Source organism: Nerophis ophidion, linkage group LG06 (assembly GCF_033978795.1).
Source record: "Nerophis ophidion isolate RoL-2023_Sa linkage group LG06, RoL_Noph_v1.0, whole genome shotgun sequence".
NCBI lineage: Eukaryota > Metazoa > Chordata > Actinopteri > Syngnathiformes > Syngnathidae > Nerophis > Nerophis ophidion.
The window spans coordinates 51,316,180-51,333,078 of NC_084616.1; the positions used below are offsets into that span (position 1 = coordinate 51,316,180).

Genomic DNA, 16,899 nt, shown 5'->3' on the forward strand with positions numbered 1-16,899 from the left:
TCGGTTCGCAGCCGAGTGTGAAGCGACCGGAATGAGAATCAGCACCTCCAAGTCCGAGTCCATGGTTCTCACCCGGAAAAGAGTGGAATGCCATTTCCGGGTTGGGGAGGAGACCCTGCCCCAAGTGGAGGACTTCAAGTACCTAGGAGTCTTGTTCACGAGTGAGGGAAGAGTGGATCGTGAGATCGACAGGCGGATCGGTGCGGCGTCTTCAGTAATGCGGACATTGTACCGATCCGTTGTGGTGAAGAAGGAGCTGAGCCGGAAGGCAAAGCTCTCAATTTACCGGTCGATCTACGTTCCCATCCTCACCTATGGTCATGAGCTTTGGGTCATGACCGAAAGGATAAGATCACGGGTACAAGCGGCCGAGATGAGTTTCCTCCGCCGTGTGGCGGGGCTCTCCCTTAGAGATAGGGTGAGAAGCTCTGCTATCCGGGAGGAACTCAAAGTAAAGCCGCTGCTCCTTCACATCGAGAGGAGCCAGATGAGGTGGTTCGGGCATCTGGTCAGGATGCCACCCGAACGCCTCCCTAGGGAGGTGTTTAGGGCACGTCCAACCGGTAGGAGGCCACGGGGAAGACCCAGGACACGTTGGGAAGACTATGTCTCCCGGCTGGCCTGGGAACACCTCGGGATCCCCCGGGAAGAGCTAGACGAAGTGGCTGGGGAGAGGGAAGTCTGGGTTTCCCTGCTTAGGCTGTTGCCCCCACGATCCGACCTTGGATAAGCGGAAGATGATGGATGGATGGATGGATGGATAAATTTGCATTTTGTTGTGATCTCAAAAAAATAATCCAAATGCAGATCAGTAAAAAAATCTATGTTTAATTACTAAAGCCACTGGAGAAAATAAATATGTAGTAATGAAAAATCAGCTCAAGGAAAACCAGGTGAAAAATATGTCCACCACCTGAGGAAATACAAAAAACAGGAATCAAAAAGGGTTCAGGGCAAAGGTCAGAGTAAGTGAGCTCAGGCTGTATTGTACCGCAGGCAACGGACGAACTGGCACTGGCTGGGTGGAGATCCAGGGTTTAAGTCAGGTGGTTGATTAAACTCAGGTGGGCTTGGATGACTGGCAGCACACCTGCAACTGATGACGGGGGAGGGGACTTACAGACACAAGAGGGGAAAAAATGGATGGAGTACCGCCCTCATTTTACGATTAAATAAAATGTTTTGCATTGTCATTATGAGCTATAGTGAGTAGGATTTTGAGGACAAAAGGAAGACATTCCATTTTGGAACAAGGCTGTAACATAACAAAATGCAGAAAAAGTGAAGCACTGTGACTACTTTCCATGTGGACTGGTAAAGCTTGAGGTGGTGCAACAAGGTACCAGTGGTGTGTTGGAGTCTTTGTTTGTTATACCATCCATCCATCCATTTTCTACCGCTTATTCCCTTTAGGGGTCGCAGGGGGCGCTGGCGCCTATCTCAGCTACAATCGGGCGGAAGGCGGGGTACACCCTGGACAAGTCGCCACTTCATCGCAGGGCCAACACAGATAGACAGACAACATTCACACTCACATTCACATACTAGGGCCGATTTAGTGTTGCCAATCAACCTATCCCCAGGTGCATGTCTTTGGAAGTGGGAGGAAGTCGGAGTACCCGGAGGGAACCCACGCATTCACGGGGAGGACATGCAAACTCCACACAGAAAGATCCCGAGCCTGGGATTGAACCCAAGACTGCAGGACCTTTGTATTGTGAGGCAGGTGCACTAACCCCTCTCCCACTGTTTTTTTTCCTCAGAATTAAGTGATTCCATAATTTCCACTCTGCTTGATCTAAAAAGGAAAGTGTTATTGACTACAACAATTTATTTTCTTGATTTATTTTAGTGTTTCTTAAAGCCAGAGAGTTGCAATTTGAAATGACTAAAGTTTTGGGTCATGTCTGTTTTCTGATTGTTTTTAATTCATTTACTAAATCGAACAACTGAATAAAAATCAGTAAGTTTACAGAGTAATGCTCTAAAAATTGACATATACTTTAAGTAAAGGAACATTAATATAAATATACACCTGCAGGGCTATTCGGTGTTTATAGCAAATACAATGGGGATACTTTGCCATGTTTGTTTATGTCATAGATAGAGTAGTCTAATACACAGCGTTAGCTTAAAACCAGGTGCAAGCTGTGTTGCTCCCATGATCAGTTATTTATAGTAGCAGAACTAAGAATAGCTACAGTGTGTGCGAGGGGTGCACTGCTGTCAAAGTTCGAGAAGAGAAGCACACCTACTCTACTGAAGGTAAACATTGCAAATGTTCAAAAGTCTATTGATGGACAAAGGACGTTTATGTTCTCTTATTTATGAAATAGGAATGGATATCACTTTTTTTTAATAATAAATATAACCTGCATTATCTGCATGTGGGGGAGAAGGTGCTGACTCCCGTGCAGGAGATCAGCTTGTATGTTGGCCAGAAGTTGAAGTTTTAACTCACATCAAAATGAAAAAAAAAAACACTGATCTGTGAATTTCACTTGTTTGTGACTATTAACTTTTTTGATTAAATTGTATTTTACATAGACATGTATTCCTACAACAGGATCCGGATTGTTGCAACAATCCCCGGTTTGGTGTAGCTGTTTTCTCCCCATTTCTCTGCTGATCTTCTTGCCGTAAGTAACCATTCTACTGGATGTCTATACTATGTATTTTCCCCAACAACCAATTTAACATTGACTCTTCGTGAATGAACAGATGACCTCAGAAGAAAAAGCCAATCATTTTGAATCATCTGATGATGACTTGGATGAAGATGAAGCAACCCAATATATAATCGAGCAAAATTTATTAGAATATCGAAAGCTGAAAGGATTGAATCCAAGGTTATTGTTGCTAAATTGTCACTGTATGTACTCCTTTTTTATCATTTCAATTGACTCACTAATCACTTTGTTGTTGTAGTGAACTGAAAGTAAGTCAAGACCCTGATGAGATTTTCAAAGCAATCAAGAAGGGTAAGATAATATTCCTTATTCACATGTTGCTGATTTAGCACAACCGCTGATGTTTTATTAAGCTCAACTAGTTACAAATATACTGGGAAAAATACCCAATCTGGCAAAATACAATTGTTGTTGTCCTCCAAGGACAGTTTTTTTTTTTTTTAAACAAACTAAAGTTGCTGCAAAAAAATAACTATAATTAGAAAGAGCATTCATTATTGATTACATGTTTTGACTGGTGAGAACAAAATAACCAAAATGAGAAAATCATAAAGTGGAAAAAATATTCTGACACAATTTCTGTGAATTTGTTCAAGATCGCTCAGCTCTGTAGTGTGTAAGGGGGTCCCAAACTGGCGGCCCATATTTTGTGGCTCTCTACTTAAATGTATTAATGGTGAGTGGCAATCTTGATCCTACTAGACACCAACTACAATAACGGTGCAAAGACAAAAACTACGGCACAATCACACATTGGGTAACGCACTTAAGGAAGCTTACAGTAAGTGTCCCTGACTATCTCCCTGATAACTCAACAGTAGAGATGGGATTGATGGCTTTTTGAACGGAGCCGTGTCTCAAGGGAGCCGTTCATTTCGGAGAGCTGTTCAAAAGACTGGTTTGTTATTATAGTTCTTTTTTGTGTAACTCTTTTTTATTTTGTTGTATAACGGAAACAATCACTGGTAGCAGTAATAATATAAGAAAATGTGGAACAGAATAATTCAAATTTACACAAATATATTACTTACCTGGTGGTAATTATTCTGAAATATTACATACTATATATTATACATTATATATACTATATATTATACATTACACATACTAGAATGTTTTTTGTTTAGTTTCCATTGTAAACATTCCTTAAGGTGGTCCCATATGCTTTGACTGTGAAATTGTTATTTAAAATTTCCCTCACCTTAAAAACTTTGTAGCACAAATGCATTTTAACAATCCAGAAAAAATACACAAGAAATGAGTAAGAGTAAAATGTATACAACAAGTATAAATAAAAGCTCTGAATGTTAGTTGCACCATTTCACTGTGCGCTGAGCAAGTTTTTGCGCTCTTTCAATCACTACATGACGGCCACATTCAAGATATAGGACAGGGACGGACACAAGTACTCACATTAGCCTTTTCGGCTAGAGCAGCATTAATCTTATATTTATGCTAAAATCGGCACTAAGGCAGTTCCAATAATAATAATAATAACAATGGATTAGATTTATATCGCGCTTTTCTATTGTTGGATACTCAAAGCACTCACAGCGAAGTGGGAATCTGTAGCCACAGCTACCCTGGGGTAGACTGACGGAAGCGTGGCTGCCAGTTTGCGCCTACGGCCCCTCCGACCACCACCAATCATTCATTCATCATTCATTCACCAGTGTGAGTGGCACCCGGGGCAAGGGTGAAGTGTCCTGCCCAAGGACACAACGGCAGCGATTTGGATGTCAATAGGTGGGAAGCGAACCTGCAACCCTCAGGTTTCTGACACGGCCGCTCTACCCACTACGCCAATACTCCCAAATATGGCAATAAACAACCAATTTGGCAAGCTGTGCCATGGCAACTTGTAACAAGAAGTAATGACTTAAGGCTTGCCATAGCTCAGGGTCACAATAACTTCTGATGGAAGTCATTGACAAATTAACACACATGATTAAAATGTCATTCTCAATCAAATACTTTATGCGGTCCCGCCATACTCTGACCCTATCTCCAACAATATTTGATGTCCCAGAAGGGCATGGTGGGGTTCTCTGCTTTTGGAAGCCATCAAAAGCAAAAATTCACAGATTTATATTGTCATTATTGATATTCCTAACCTCCTCATATACAAGGTTTGTAATGGTACAAGCTTAATTGTCTTGATAGTCTCTGGGCATTCACTCGATCGCTACTGGACTGTTCAGTTTGTCTTCAAAGACATTTTTCCTCATTCTAACAGGCAGAATCAATTTATGCTAATAGACTTTAATTGCTCAGATTTAGTCTCGATGCTATTTACTCTCTAAAAAGAAGATAGTGTACTCAGGCAAAGATGGTTTGGGCCTATTATGGTGAAAAACTGTTACGATGCAAAAGAGGGATCACTCTGTCAATGTCAACCACAGTTTTTAAAATTGCATTCCCTCTCATTACCACTGAAGTATTGTGCAGCAAAACTAATCGCTGTAAAATTACACCTTCCAGATAGAAAAATGATCACTATTAAAATGCTCCCTATCAGCCAGGTCGAGCTTGTTAGAGTGTAAATATACAACTCAAACAATTTGCATAGAGTGCAAGAGTTTGTTTATTTAAGTAATTATTTTAATAGGGTGAAACTAATATATGGATTCAAGCCTTCTTTAGATGCATCCATCCATCCATTTTCTACCGCTTGTCCCTTTTGGGGATACAGGCCTGGTGCCTATCTCAGCTGAAATCCGGTAGAAGGCGGGGTACCCCCTGGACAAGTCGCCACGTCACCGCAGGGCCAACACAGATAGACAGACAACATTCACACTCACATTCACACATTAGGGCCAATTTAGTGTTGCCAATCAACCTATCCCCAGGTGCATGTCTTTGGAGGTGGGAGGAAGCTGGAGTACCTGGAGGGAACCCACTTAGTCACGGGGAGAACATGCAAACTCCACACAGAAAGATCCCGAACCCGGGAATGAACTCAGGATCTCCGTATTCTGAGGCACATGCACAAATATCTGTTCTACCATGTTGCCCCATTATTAACATTAAATCTTTAGATATAATGTTGATTTTTACACCTCACATTGTATGAAAACTTCAAAGTAAAAATATCAAAAAGATGTTTAGGTTTTCAAAAACTGTAAGCAATAATCATCAAAATTATAACAAATAAACATATCTCACTTTACATGTAATGGGGTTAGTGCGTATGCCTCACAATACACAGGTCTTGGGTTCAATCCTGTGGTTGGAATCTTTCTGCGTGGAGTTTGCTTGTTATCCCCGTGACTGCGTCGGTTCCCTCCGGGTACTCCGGCTTCCTCCCACTTCCAAAGACATGCACCTGGGGATAGGTTGATTGATAACACTTAAATTGGCCCTAGTGTGTGAATGTGAGTGTGAATGTTGTCTGTCTATCTGTGTTGGCCCTGCGATGAGGTGGCGACTTGTCCAGGGTGTACCCCGCCTTCCGCCCGATTGTAGCTGAGATAGGCGCCAGAACCCCCCGCGACCCCGAAAGGGTCAAGCGATAGACAATTGTTGGATGAATGGAGTTCACTGTCACTTGTTAGTTGTACATGTGAAGTTGAATTGTTGACATGAAAGGACCTTTGCATGATATTCAACTTTTTTGAGTTTCACCCTTAGTTGGGGCTTTGGCATCAGCATTTTGACTATATATATACTATACTTTAGGGACGGCGTGGCGCAGTGGGGAGAGTGGCCGTGCGCAACCCGAGGGTCCCTGGTTCAAATCCCACCTAGTACCAACCTCGTCACGTCCGTTGTGTCCTGAGCAAGACACTTCACCCTTGCTCCTGGTGGGTGCTGGTTGGCGCCTTGCATGGCAGCTCCCTCCATCAGTGTGTGAATGTGTGTGTGAATGGGTAAATGTGGAAGTACTGTCAAAGCGCTTTGAGTACCTTGAAGGTAGAAAAGCGCTATACAAGTACAACCCATTTATCATTTATATCTGACCAATCTAAGTGTATCTGATGAAGCCTGCTCAAATGAGAGGTAAACATATTCTATGACAAAACTGAACATTCCAGTTGTCATTAAAGGCCTACTGAAACCCACTACTACCCACCACGCAGTCTGATAGTTTATACATCAATGATGAAATATTAACATTGCTACACATGCCAATACGGCCTTTTTAGTTTACTAAATTACAATTTTAAATTTCCCGCGAGTTTCTTGTTGAAAACGTCGCGGAATGATGACGCGTATGCGTGACGTCACGGACTTTCAGGAAATATCAGCACTGCACCACTCGCGGCTAAACGTTGTCTGCTTTAACCGCATAATCACACAGCATTTTGTACATCTGTGTTGCTGAATCTTTTTCAATTTGTTCATTTAATAATGGAGACTATGAAAACCAATGCTGTTGGTGGAAAGCGGTGTATTGCAGCTGTCTTTCGCACCGAGACACAGCTGGTGTTTGTTTCTTGTGAAGCGGAGCAGTCACGCGAACATGTTTTCTTTATGTCAACCAGCATGTTTTTGGATGGGGAAATTGTGATATATATCATACCGGAGAAATCATTGTATTATTCATCGTCCTGCAGCAGCTGTTTAAAAGGCAGCTGTAAGCTTGGCTCCTTGGCTTCCCTCTGAGACACTTCGTGTTCACCGCAGCCATCCGACCTCGAGGTATGTCTTTACAATATTTAAAATCTCACTAAAACACTATTAAAACAATAAGCAGATAAGGGATCTTCCAGAATTATCCTAGTAAATGTGTCTAATTACATCTGAAACGCTCACACTGCCGCCGCCCGGAGCCGTCGCTTTTAAAAATTTTTGTTTTATAGTCCTTCACTATCAATATCCTAATTCAGGAATCTTTCATCCTCGCTCAAATTAATAGGGAAATTGTCACTTTCTCGGTCCGAATTGCTCTTACTGTTGGTGGCTCCCATTAAAAACAATGTGAATATGTGTGGAGCCCTGCAACTCGTGACGTCACGCGCACATACTTCCGGTAAAGGCAGGGCCTTTTTATTAGCGACCAAAAGTTGCGAACTCTATCATGGATGTTCTCTACTAAATCCTTTCAGCAAAAATATGGCAATATCGCGAAATGATCAAGTACGACACATAGAATGGACCTGCTATTCCCATTTAAATAAGAAAATCTCATTTCAGTAGGCCTTTAATTGAATGGCCTAAGAATTCAATGACTTGGATGAATAAGAACTTATTTGTCTCATAGATTTTTGTAAAAAGTGTGCCAAAATCTGCGAGCAAAAAAAAAAAGTACTAAACTGGTATAAACTTGAATTTTCCTTTAAATTTTTATATCAATATAGAATTCCAACATTTTGGAGATACAGTATGCATGTATAAATGTTTTATCTTTATGCAGGTGATGAGGATGCAATTCAGCAACTAACAGCCCACCCAGAGATTCTATCTCGAGTTAATGAACATGGATGGATTCCTCTGCATGAAGCTGCAGTGCAGGAGAGTAAACACATACTTGATATAATCTTTTCAGGTGGTTAGGTTTTCTATTTAAGGATGACTTTTTAACCCCAGAGTAACATGATTCTGATGTCAAATGTGTTTCAGCATCTCCTTCAGGGACAGCCCAGTGCCGCACACTTAAGGGAGAGACACCATTGTTTTTAGCTGTAGTTTACGGCCGCAGACAGAATGCCACATTTTTGTTACAGAATGGATGTAATCCTAATCTCCAGGACGATGAGCAGGATTCTCCTTTAGTGGCAGGTATTCCACGCAACACACATTTTCTGCATTTGTCTGGCATTTACCGTTTCTCTCACTCCTCATTTCTCAGCTATTCTTAATGACCAATATGACCTGGCAACACTACTGCTTCGCTACAATGCTCAAGTGGATCAGATAGGGCCTCTTAACAGGACGGCACTACACGAGGCTGCCTTTCTAGGCCTGGAGAATTTTGTCTATCTGCTTCTTGAGTCTGGTGCCAACCCAAATGCATGTGACACTAAAAGGAAAACTCCACTGGCTCTGGCTGCACAAAATGGACATCTTAGTGTGATTGAGTTATTGTTGCAGAAAGGTATACAACATGAAGTCAAGCACCACAATTTCCTGGCTATCGAGTGCACCTAAGTATAAGACACACCTACCTAATTTGGGCAGCACGGTGAAAGAGGGGTTAGTGCGTCTGCTTCACAATACGAAGGTCACGGGTTCAATTCCAAAGATTGCACCTGAGGATAAATTGATTGGCAACACTAAAATTGGCCCTAGTGTGTGAATGTTGTCTGTCTATCTGTGTTGGTCCTGTGATGAGGTGGCGACTTGTCCAGGGTGTACACCGCCTTCCGCCGATTGTACCTGAGATAAGCTCCAGTGCCCCCCATGACCCCGAAGGGAATAAGCGGTAGAAAATGGATGAATGGACCTACCGAATTTTTGAACCGATTTTATTTTGCGGATATATTGGCGGCACAAGTCTACAAGCCACAAGCGTACACATTAAAACTTTAGATCTCTCAAATTTAACAAAATATAGTGCCTGTAACACAGCATTCGGAGTGGTCACTGACCGTGGTGTTTGTCCTTCTCCTCCTGCCTGCTAAAACTGCTAAAGTCGTCTTTTTTTTATGCTGCTTTGGTGGTGGACTTGTGCTCCGTTCTACGGCTGTTCCCATTTTCAGTGGCTGGGTTGATTAACATCCATTTTAGGATTGTGTTGTGTGCATTCTGTCGCGTATGAGATGGTCATACTTGCCAACCTTGAGACCTCCGAATTTGGGAGATAGGGGTGTGAGGTGGGCGGGGTTTGGTGGTAGCGGGGTGTATATTGTAGTTTCCTGGAAGAGTTAGTGCTGCAAGGGGTCCTAGGTGGTTGTTCTGTTGTATTTATGTTGTGTTACAGTGCGGATGTTCTCCTGAAATGTGTTTGTCATTCTTGTTTGGTGTGGGTTCACAGTGTGGAGCATATTTGTAACAGTGTTAAAGTTGTGTGACCTGTATGGCTGTTGATCAAGTATGCGTTGCATTTACTCATGTGAGTGTAAAGGACGTATATATTATGAGACTGAACCGGCACGCTGTTTGTATGGAGGGAAAGTGGACGTGACGACAGGTTGTAGAGGACGCTAAAGGCAATGCCTTTAAGGCATGCCCCCAATATTGTTGTATGGGCGGAAATCGGGAGAAATTCGGGAGAATGGTTACCCCGGGAGATTTACAGGAGGGGCACTGAAATTCCGGAGTCTCCCGGGAAAATCGGGAGGGTTGGCAATTATGGAGATGGTGAGATTGAGCCCATAAAATGCTAAATGGCTGATTGAATAAATGCGTGACTGAGTTTGATTTAATGTGAATCATTTAATTTGTGTTATAGAATAGAACACCTCATTGTTATCTAACATGGTGGCTACTCTGTTAGGTGCAGTAATAATATAAGAAAAACAATAAATTACATGTTAAAAATAAATACATAAATAGAAAATACAAACAGCAGTGCAAGAGGGAAAAACAGAGTAAGCTGTCAGGTGTATAAAGTACTGAGATCTTTCACACCATCATATTCCTTCAGTATGTATGCGCAGCGCAGGCTATATAAATAGCCCACTCGTCCCTAGACAGACCAAACACTACTGTTTGCATCATCTTCTTTGACTTTTCTGTGGCCTTCAACACCATCAAGCCTCGGTTAGGCTGCGAGGGGAGACGTTGAAGAGCATGGATGTGGAAGTTCCTATAATCACCTGGATTACCAACTTCCTGAAAGGCAGACCCCAGTATATGGGGCGGCATAGGTGTGTCTGACCATGTGATCAGTAACATCGGGGCCCCTAAAGGAACAGTACTTTCTCCCTTGTTGTTTATTATCTACACTGGGGATTTGAAGCTGTGTCACATGCAAAAATATTCAAATGACATGTACAAAGTGGGGTGTGTCTAGAGAGGACATGAGGAGGAGTATAGAACACTGGTGGATGACTTTGTAAAGAAATGGTCATCAACTTCAGCTGTAACAAGGGCACGCCAATCTCTATCAATCTCTATCACTGGCAGAGATGTGGAGCAGGTAACATCTCGTTAATACCTCGGTGTCAATTTGGACTGCGAGCTTGAGTGGTCTAGAATGGAATGGGCTTTATTGTCATTGCACATAAAACACTCAAAAATATTTTGAAAAGGGTCTCAGTTGACTGTATTTCATTTAATAGTCTTTCAATGTCTCCAACAAAATTCTCAACATTTTTTTACCAGTCACTAGTGGGCCAGCTCCACCTTTTTGCCGTGGTGTGTTGGGGAATGGGAGTGAAAGTGAAGGACAAAAACTAGCTGGCAAAGATCATCAAAAGGGCTGAGTCAGTCGTGGGCATCAAGTTGGCTAGACTAAAGGAGGTTATTAAAAACAGAACTTCAAGTAAGATCAAGACAATTATGGGAAATACCTCTCAGTCTGTTCTTAGTGCTGTACAGGCGGTGAGAAGTATTTCCCATAATTGTCTTGATCTTACTTGAAGTTCTGTTTTTAATAGAACTATACAGCACTATGAACAGACTTTTGCAAATCAAATGTCAGAAGGAGCGTTAAAGCAAACAAGTCTTTTCTGCCAGAAGCTGTCGGACTTAGTAATGCACATGATGGATCCAGAAACATCATGCACTAATTTATCTTATTCATTTATTTTATTTTTATATGTCTGTGTTAGTTTTATGTGTTAATGCTAAGGCTAACACATTTTCGAGCAAATTTGCTCTCTCTCTCTCTCTCTCTCTCTCTCTCCCCCAATACATATACCGTAGGTGCATTTTAGCCTGTCTTGTATGTGTGCCACTGTATGAATGTGATTCTGTGAATGGTCTCAGTACAACATACATCCAAACCAAATTGCAGTTTTATAAATACAGTGGGGCAAAAAAGTATTTAATCAGATTGTGCAAGTTCTCCCACTTAAAATGATGTCAGAGGTCTTTAATTTTCATCATAGGTACACTTCAACTGTGAAGGACAGAATGTGAAAAAAAAATATCCAGGAATTCACATTGTATGAATTTTAAAGAATGTATTTGTAAATTATGATGGAAAATAAGTATTTGGTCCACTTAAGCTTTCACTGTTGGAAGGAGGTTTTGGCTCAAAATCTCACGATACATGGCCCCATTCACTCTTTCCTTAACATGGCTCAAACATTCTGTCCCTCAGCAGAAAAACAGCCCCGAAGCATGATGTTTCCACCCCCATGATTAACAGTAGGTATGGTGTTCTTGGGATGCAACCTAGTATTCTTCTTCCTCCAAACACGACGAGTTGAGTTTATACCAAAAAGTTCTATTTTGGTTTCATCTGACCACATGACATTCTCCCATGTGCTCTCTGGCAAACTTCAAACGGGCTTGTACATGCACTGGCTTAAGCGGTGGGACACGTCTGGCACTGCAGGATTTGATTCCCTGTCGGCGTAGTGTTTTACTGATGATAACCTTTGTTACTTTGGTCCAAGCTCTCTGCAGGTCATTCACCAGGTCCCCCCATGTGGTTCTGGGATTTTTGCTCACCGTTCTCACGATCATTTTGACCCCACGGGATGAGATCTTGCATGGAGCCCCAGATCGAGGGAGATTATCAGTGGTCTTGTACGTCTTCCATTTTCTGATAATTGCTCCCACAGTTGATTTTTTTTCACACCAAGGTGCTTGCCTATTTTAGATTCACTCTTCCCAGTCTGGTGCAGGTCTACAATTATTTTCCTGGTGTCCTTCGACAACTCTTTGGTCTTGGCCATAGTGGAGTTTGGAGTCTGACTGTTTGAGGCTGTGGACAGGTGTCTTTTATACAGATAACTAGTTCAAACAGGTGCCATTAATACAGGTAATGAGTGGAGGACAGAAGAGCTTCTTAAAGAAGAAGTTACAGGTCTGTGAGAGCCAGAGATCTTCCTTGTTTGAAGTGACCAAATACTTATTTTCCACCATAATTTACAAATAAATTCTTTAAAATTCCTACAATATGAATTCCTGGAGTTTTTTTCACAATCTGTCCCTCACAGTTGAAGTGTACCTATGATGAAAATTACAGACCTCTGTCATCATTTTAAGTGGGAGAACTTGCACAATCGGTGGCTGACTAAATACTTTTTTCCCCACTGTATCTGTTTATGCGGCAGGTGAAGTTTGTGAAATATATATAAATTAGCAACAATATTGTAAAAAGCGTAGAGTTCAATGCATGGGAAAAAAGTAATGGCTTATAGTCACTCTGTATATTACGGTAATAGGACCTGGAAATGATGCGATGAAGTGGAGACTTGTCCAGGGTGTACGCCGCCTTCTGCCCGAATACAGATTGGATAGGCTCCAGCACCCCCGCTACTCCGAGAGGGACGAGTGGTAGAAATTGGATGGATAGATGGACCTGGAAATTCTCAGATTTATTATGTATTCAATGCCTTTTCTTGGAAAACTTACTGATATTGTCTTGTTTGGTAGGTGCAAACGTGGAGTGTGAATCAGAGTACGGCACGGTCTTGTTTGACGCAGCAGCATCAGGAAACCCCGACATAATCTCCTTGTTGCTGGATCATGGAGCAGAAGTTAACGTGCCTTTGCACAGTGGCCACCTGCCTATTCACCGTGTGGCATATCATGGACACATACTGTAAGCAATCTTTACAATCTCCTCCAAAATTGTGCCTTTCTGGTTTATAGTATGAACCAGTGCTTTGTTGTGACATTAGGACTATTCTTTGATAGGGCACTGCAGCACCTTATCCCAGTGACCAAACCTTGCGCTATAAAGGAGAGTGGCATGAGTCCGCTTCACTCTGCAGCCGCTGGAGGGCACTCTCATTGTGTGGAATTGCTACTCAAAGCTGGCTTTGACCCAAACTTAATGCTGCATCCGAGAGTACGACGCAACTACGATGATGAACGCAAGTCTGCACTTTTCTTCACCGTGTCCAACGATGATCTTCAATCCACCCGTTTGCTATTGGAGGCCGGGGCAATGGTGAACCAGGACCCTATCAGTTGTTTGCAGGTGGCTCTTAGACACGGCCATTATGAGCTCATCAATACCTTGCTGAGATTTGGGGCAAATGTGAATTACTACTCCAGAGTCAACACCACCCATTTTCCTTCGGCACTGCAGTATGCAATAAACGATGAGGTCATGTTGAGAATGATTCTGAATTATGGCTACGATGTGAAGCGTTGCTTTGACTGTCCCTATGGTGACAGTTGCCACAACTTTGCTCCCTGGACAACACCGGTCATCAAAGATATGGTGGTGAGATGGGTCAAATATAAAGTCAGGAAACTACTACTTTTGAGATGTAAGCATGTAATGTGATTGTGTTTTTTTTTTTAGTTCTGTGAGGTGATAACTGTGTCATGGCTTAGGCACTTATCTGCTCAGGTGGTGCGGATCATGCTTGACTACACCGATCACGTCTCCCTTTGTGCCAAGCTCAGAGAGGCTTTACAGAATCAGACGCAATGGCTGGAGATTTGCAACATTCAAAGTTTGAACTTTATTGATTCCTCCCTTTATTTTTCCGCACATATGTATTGTTGACTTTTTGTGATTCCTATATGTATTGTGTTTCAGGAAATGCACGAAACCTAAAGCACCTGTGCCGGCTGCAGCTTCGGGAGCATCTTCATTGCCTAGGCTTGAGAGCTTCAATTTTTATCAACTTCCTCCCGCTACCAACTCCCCTGAAAGATTACCTACTTTACAAGGAGTTTGATGTGTACAACAGGGGCAGCGTAGCTATTTGATAACATACTATACACGGTATCAAATCATTTTGTATTTCAGTTACATTATACTATTGTATTAAAAAAAACATGGTCACATACTCAAAACCTTACATATCATTGTGGCCCCTCCATTAAAAAGGGATCCATCCACTCCTTTGCTTTGTTGACCGTGTTCTGGACAGATTTCAGAGGAATTATGACAACGTGGGCTTCACGGTGGCAGAGGGGTTAGTGTGTCTGCCTCACAATACGAAGTTCCTGCAGTCCTGGATTCAAATCCATGCTCGGGATCTTTCTGTGTGGAGTGTGCATGTTCTCCCCGTGACTGCGTGGGTTCCCTCCGGGTACTCCGGCTTCCTCCCACTTCCAAAGACATGCACCTGGGGATACACTCTTGCCCAAGTGTGTAGTTACGCGTTGCTCTGTGAATGGGCATTGATTGATCGGGCCAACTGCGTGCAAAGACATTATTCTTGGACATAATTTTTTTTATGAGTGGATTGTGTATTTATAACCAAAATAAGTTTGAACAAAACTACAAATCTACAATCGCTGTGTTTTTTTTTAAATTAATGTAAGAAATCAGTTACGTACCACATTGCGCAAGATTCATTGCACCAGTCCATGGTTTCTTGTTGTATCCGACTGGGTTGAGTTTGTGGGATCTGAGTCGAGGATGTCTTTGTGGCTTGTGCAGCCATTTGGGACACTTGTGATTAAGGCCTATATAAATAAACTTTGATTGATTGTTTAATTATACAGGTAGGCTTTTAGTAGTTAAGCCATTCATATTGTTTTTTCTGTAAAGTTCAGCTGGGGCATATCCCAGCTGACTTTGGGCATGAAGAGGTGTACACTGGACCGCATGGTCACAAATCAATAGCAAGGCATATCTGATCTGCAGAGTTCAGGCACAAAAACGATAAAGGCCAAATTCCAGTTTTGTAATAAGTGTGCATTTTCAAATTGAGACTATTATTTTGATTAATAGAAACAAATCAATTGCAACCCCGAATCAGCGGGATGGCTGTTTTATGAAAAGTTTCACAAAAAAACATTGATTTACTAAAAACAAGAAAAATGGAGGTGTCTGTTTTTGTGTCTGAACTTAAGGAGTCAAACTGATGTAAATGAAAATGCAACCAACAAATATATTTTTTGAGTTGCGGGTTGGTTTTTCAAACCTTTTTAGAGAAGAAAAAATAAACATATTTGCTTCATTTCATAAGAGTTCATTCAATCCTTTCTGTAAGTTTTCTTTGCTTTTTTTCCACCATGTGCCTATTATTCACCCTGGACCGCTTCCTTAGTTTTTTTGTTTTGTTTTCCTGTCCTGTGACTCTTAAATTGAATGAGCAATACATTATTGTTCATTGCACCTGCTCCTTGCCTCTGCTGATGCTTCAGGATCCAACACTCTCACCAGCCATCACAGTGTCTTTTAAAATGGTCCAAAGCTCTACAGCGGCTGTAGGAATCTAGAGGATTTGCCCACTTAGCTAGACAAGATAGGTAAAAAAAAAAAAAAGTCAGGTGTAAATAATGACACTAGTCTACATAATTAAAGATGGCAATTAATTTGATATGAATACTAGTATAGACATATCGTTAAAAAAAAAAGTCTCTATTCATTTTTATAATTCTCTATTGTCACTATACCTGTCAAATGGAAAGGAATCAAAATGCACAAAGCTCTGCCCTCACTACTGGAGTTTTGAGTAAATTTGGAGTTTTCCTGACCACTTATTGTGATCACAGCTACAGGAGAGCTTGCTGACATCTTCAACCTGAATCCTGTTTAGCTGAAACAAGCAAATTTAACCGTTGAGGCTAACTGGCCCCAACACTAGTTTAAAGCAGTTGCCTAGCAACCTGGACGTTATTAGACTGCGGGATTTTTGGACAGATTTAAAGATTTCTGATAACACCGGATTTTCTCAAATAAAGGCTGGCACCTCCAACTGGAGCTCTGCCCAGTCACGTGTCCAGACTTTTTTTCAGAGGTGGCACCCATAAAACGGTTGGTATACCCCAGGAGCCGCAGTAGCTACCAATTGTACAGTATATTAATACAGTACCATGTTTCTAATGAATTAAAAACAATACTATAATGCCTCTGAGACATAATGCTATTCTCTTTTTTTCTTCCTGATATTACACCAAAAACACAAAATAAATGTGAAGCCATAAACACTGCTTTAAAACATAGCTAGCTAACGGCTAATATCCATCTGCAGTCTATAATGTTTTAATTACCGAGTATAAGGTGTACTTAAAATATTTTTTTCTGAAAAATCTACAGTGCACCTTATAACCCGGTGCGCCTAAAGTACAGAATCATTCTGGTTGTGCGTACCAACCGCCAGGCTATTTTATTTGGTATATGGTGTAATGATAAGTGTTACCAGTAGATGGTCGTCACACATAAAATACAAGTAGACTGCAAGATGACGCCAGTAAACAACATCAAAACATAACATTTTCCTTTGAGAATATACAT

General features: G+C 41.6%; 1 protein-coding gene across 2 annotated transcripts; it reads left to right on the forward strand.

Annotated features, from left to right (window-relative positions):
* Positions 1 to 2,218: 2,218 nt before the first annotated feature.
* Positions 2,219 to 15,627, forward strand: asb14b (ankyrin repeat and SOCS box containing 14b). 2 transcript variants are annotated; one of them, XM_061904163.1, is made up of 11 exons: positions 2,219 to 2,265; positions 2,548 to 2,639; positions 2,722 to 2,849; positions 2,929 to 2,981; positions 8,047 to 8,178; positions 8,253 to 8,411; positions 8,482 to 8,727; positions 13,125 to 13,293; positions 13,389 to 13,923; positions 14,005 to 14,158; positions 14,245 to 15,627. In XM_061904163.1, the coding sequence occupies exons 3-11, from the start codon at positions 2,722 to 2,724 to the stop codon at positions 14,415 to 14,417; spliced, it is 1,749 nt and encodes a 582-aa protein (XP_061760147.1). In that variant the 5' UTR covers positions 2,219 to 2,265; positions 2,548 to 2,639; the 3' UTR covers positions 14,418 to 15,627. The 2 variants fall into 2 exon arrangements, with proteins under 2 accessions (XP_061760147.1, XP_061760148.1); XM_061904164.1 differs by lacking the exon at positions 8,482 to 8,727.
* Positions 15,628 to 16,899: the final 1,272 nt, after the last annotated feature.

Bases quoted from the DNA above. Each gene is read 5' to 3' on its own strand.
- asb14b (XM_061904163.1), top strand. From the start codon at position 2,722: ATGACCTCAGAAGAAAAAGCCAATCATTTTGAATCATCTGATGATGAC. The intron at 2,850-2,928 runs GTTATTGTTGCT...TTGTTGTTGTAG, and splicing joins CTGAAAGGATTGAATCCAAG to TGAACTGAAAGTAAGTCAAG. The intron at 8,412-8,481 runs GTATTCCACGCA...CTCATTTCTCAG, and splicing joins GGATTCTCCTTTAGTGGCAG to CTATTCTTAATGACCAATAT.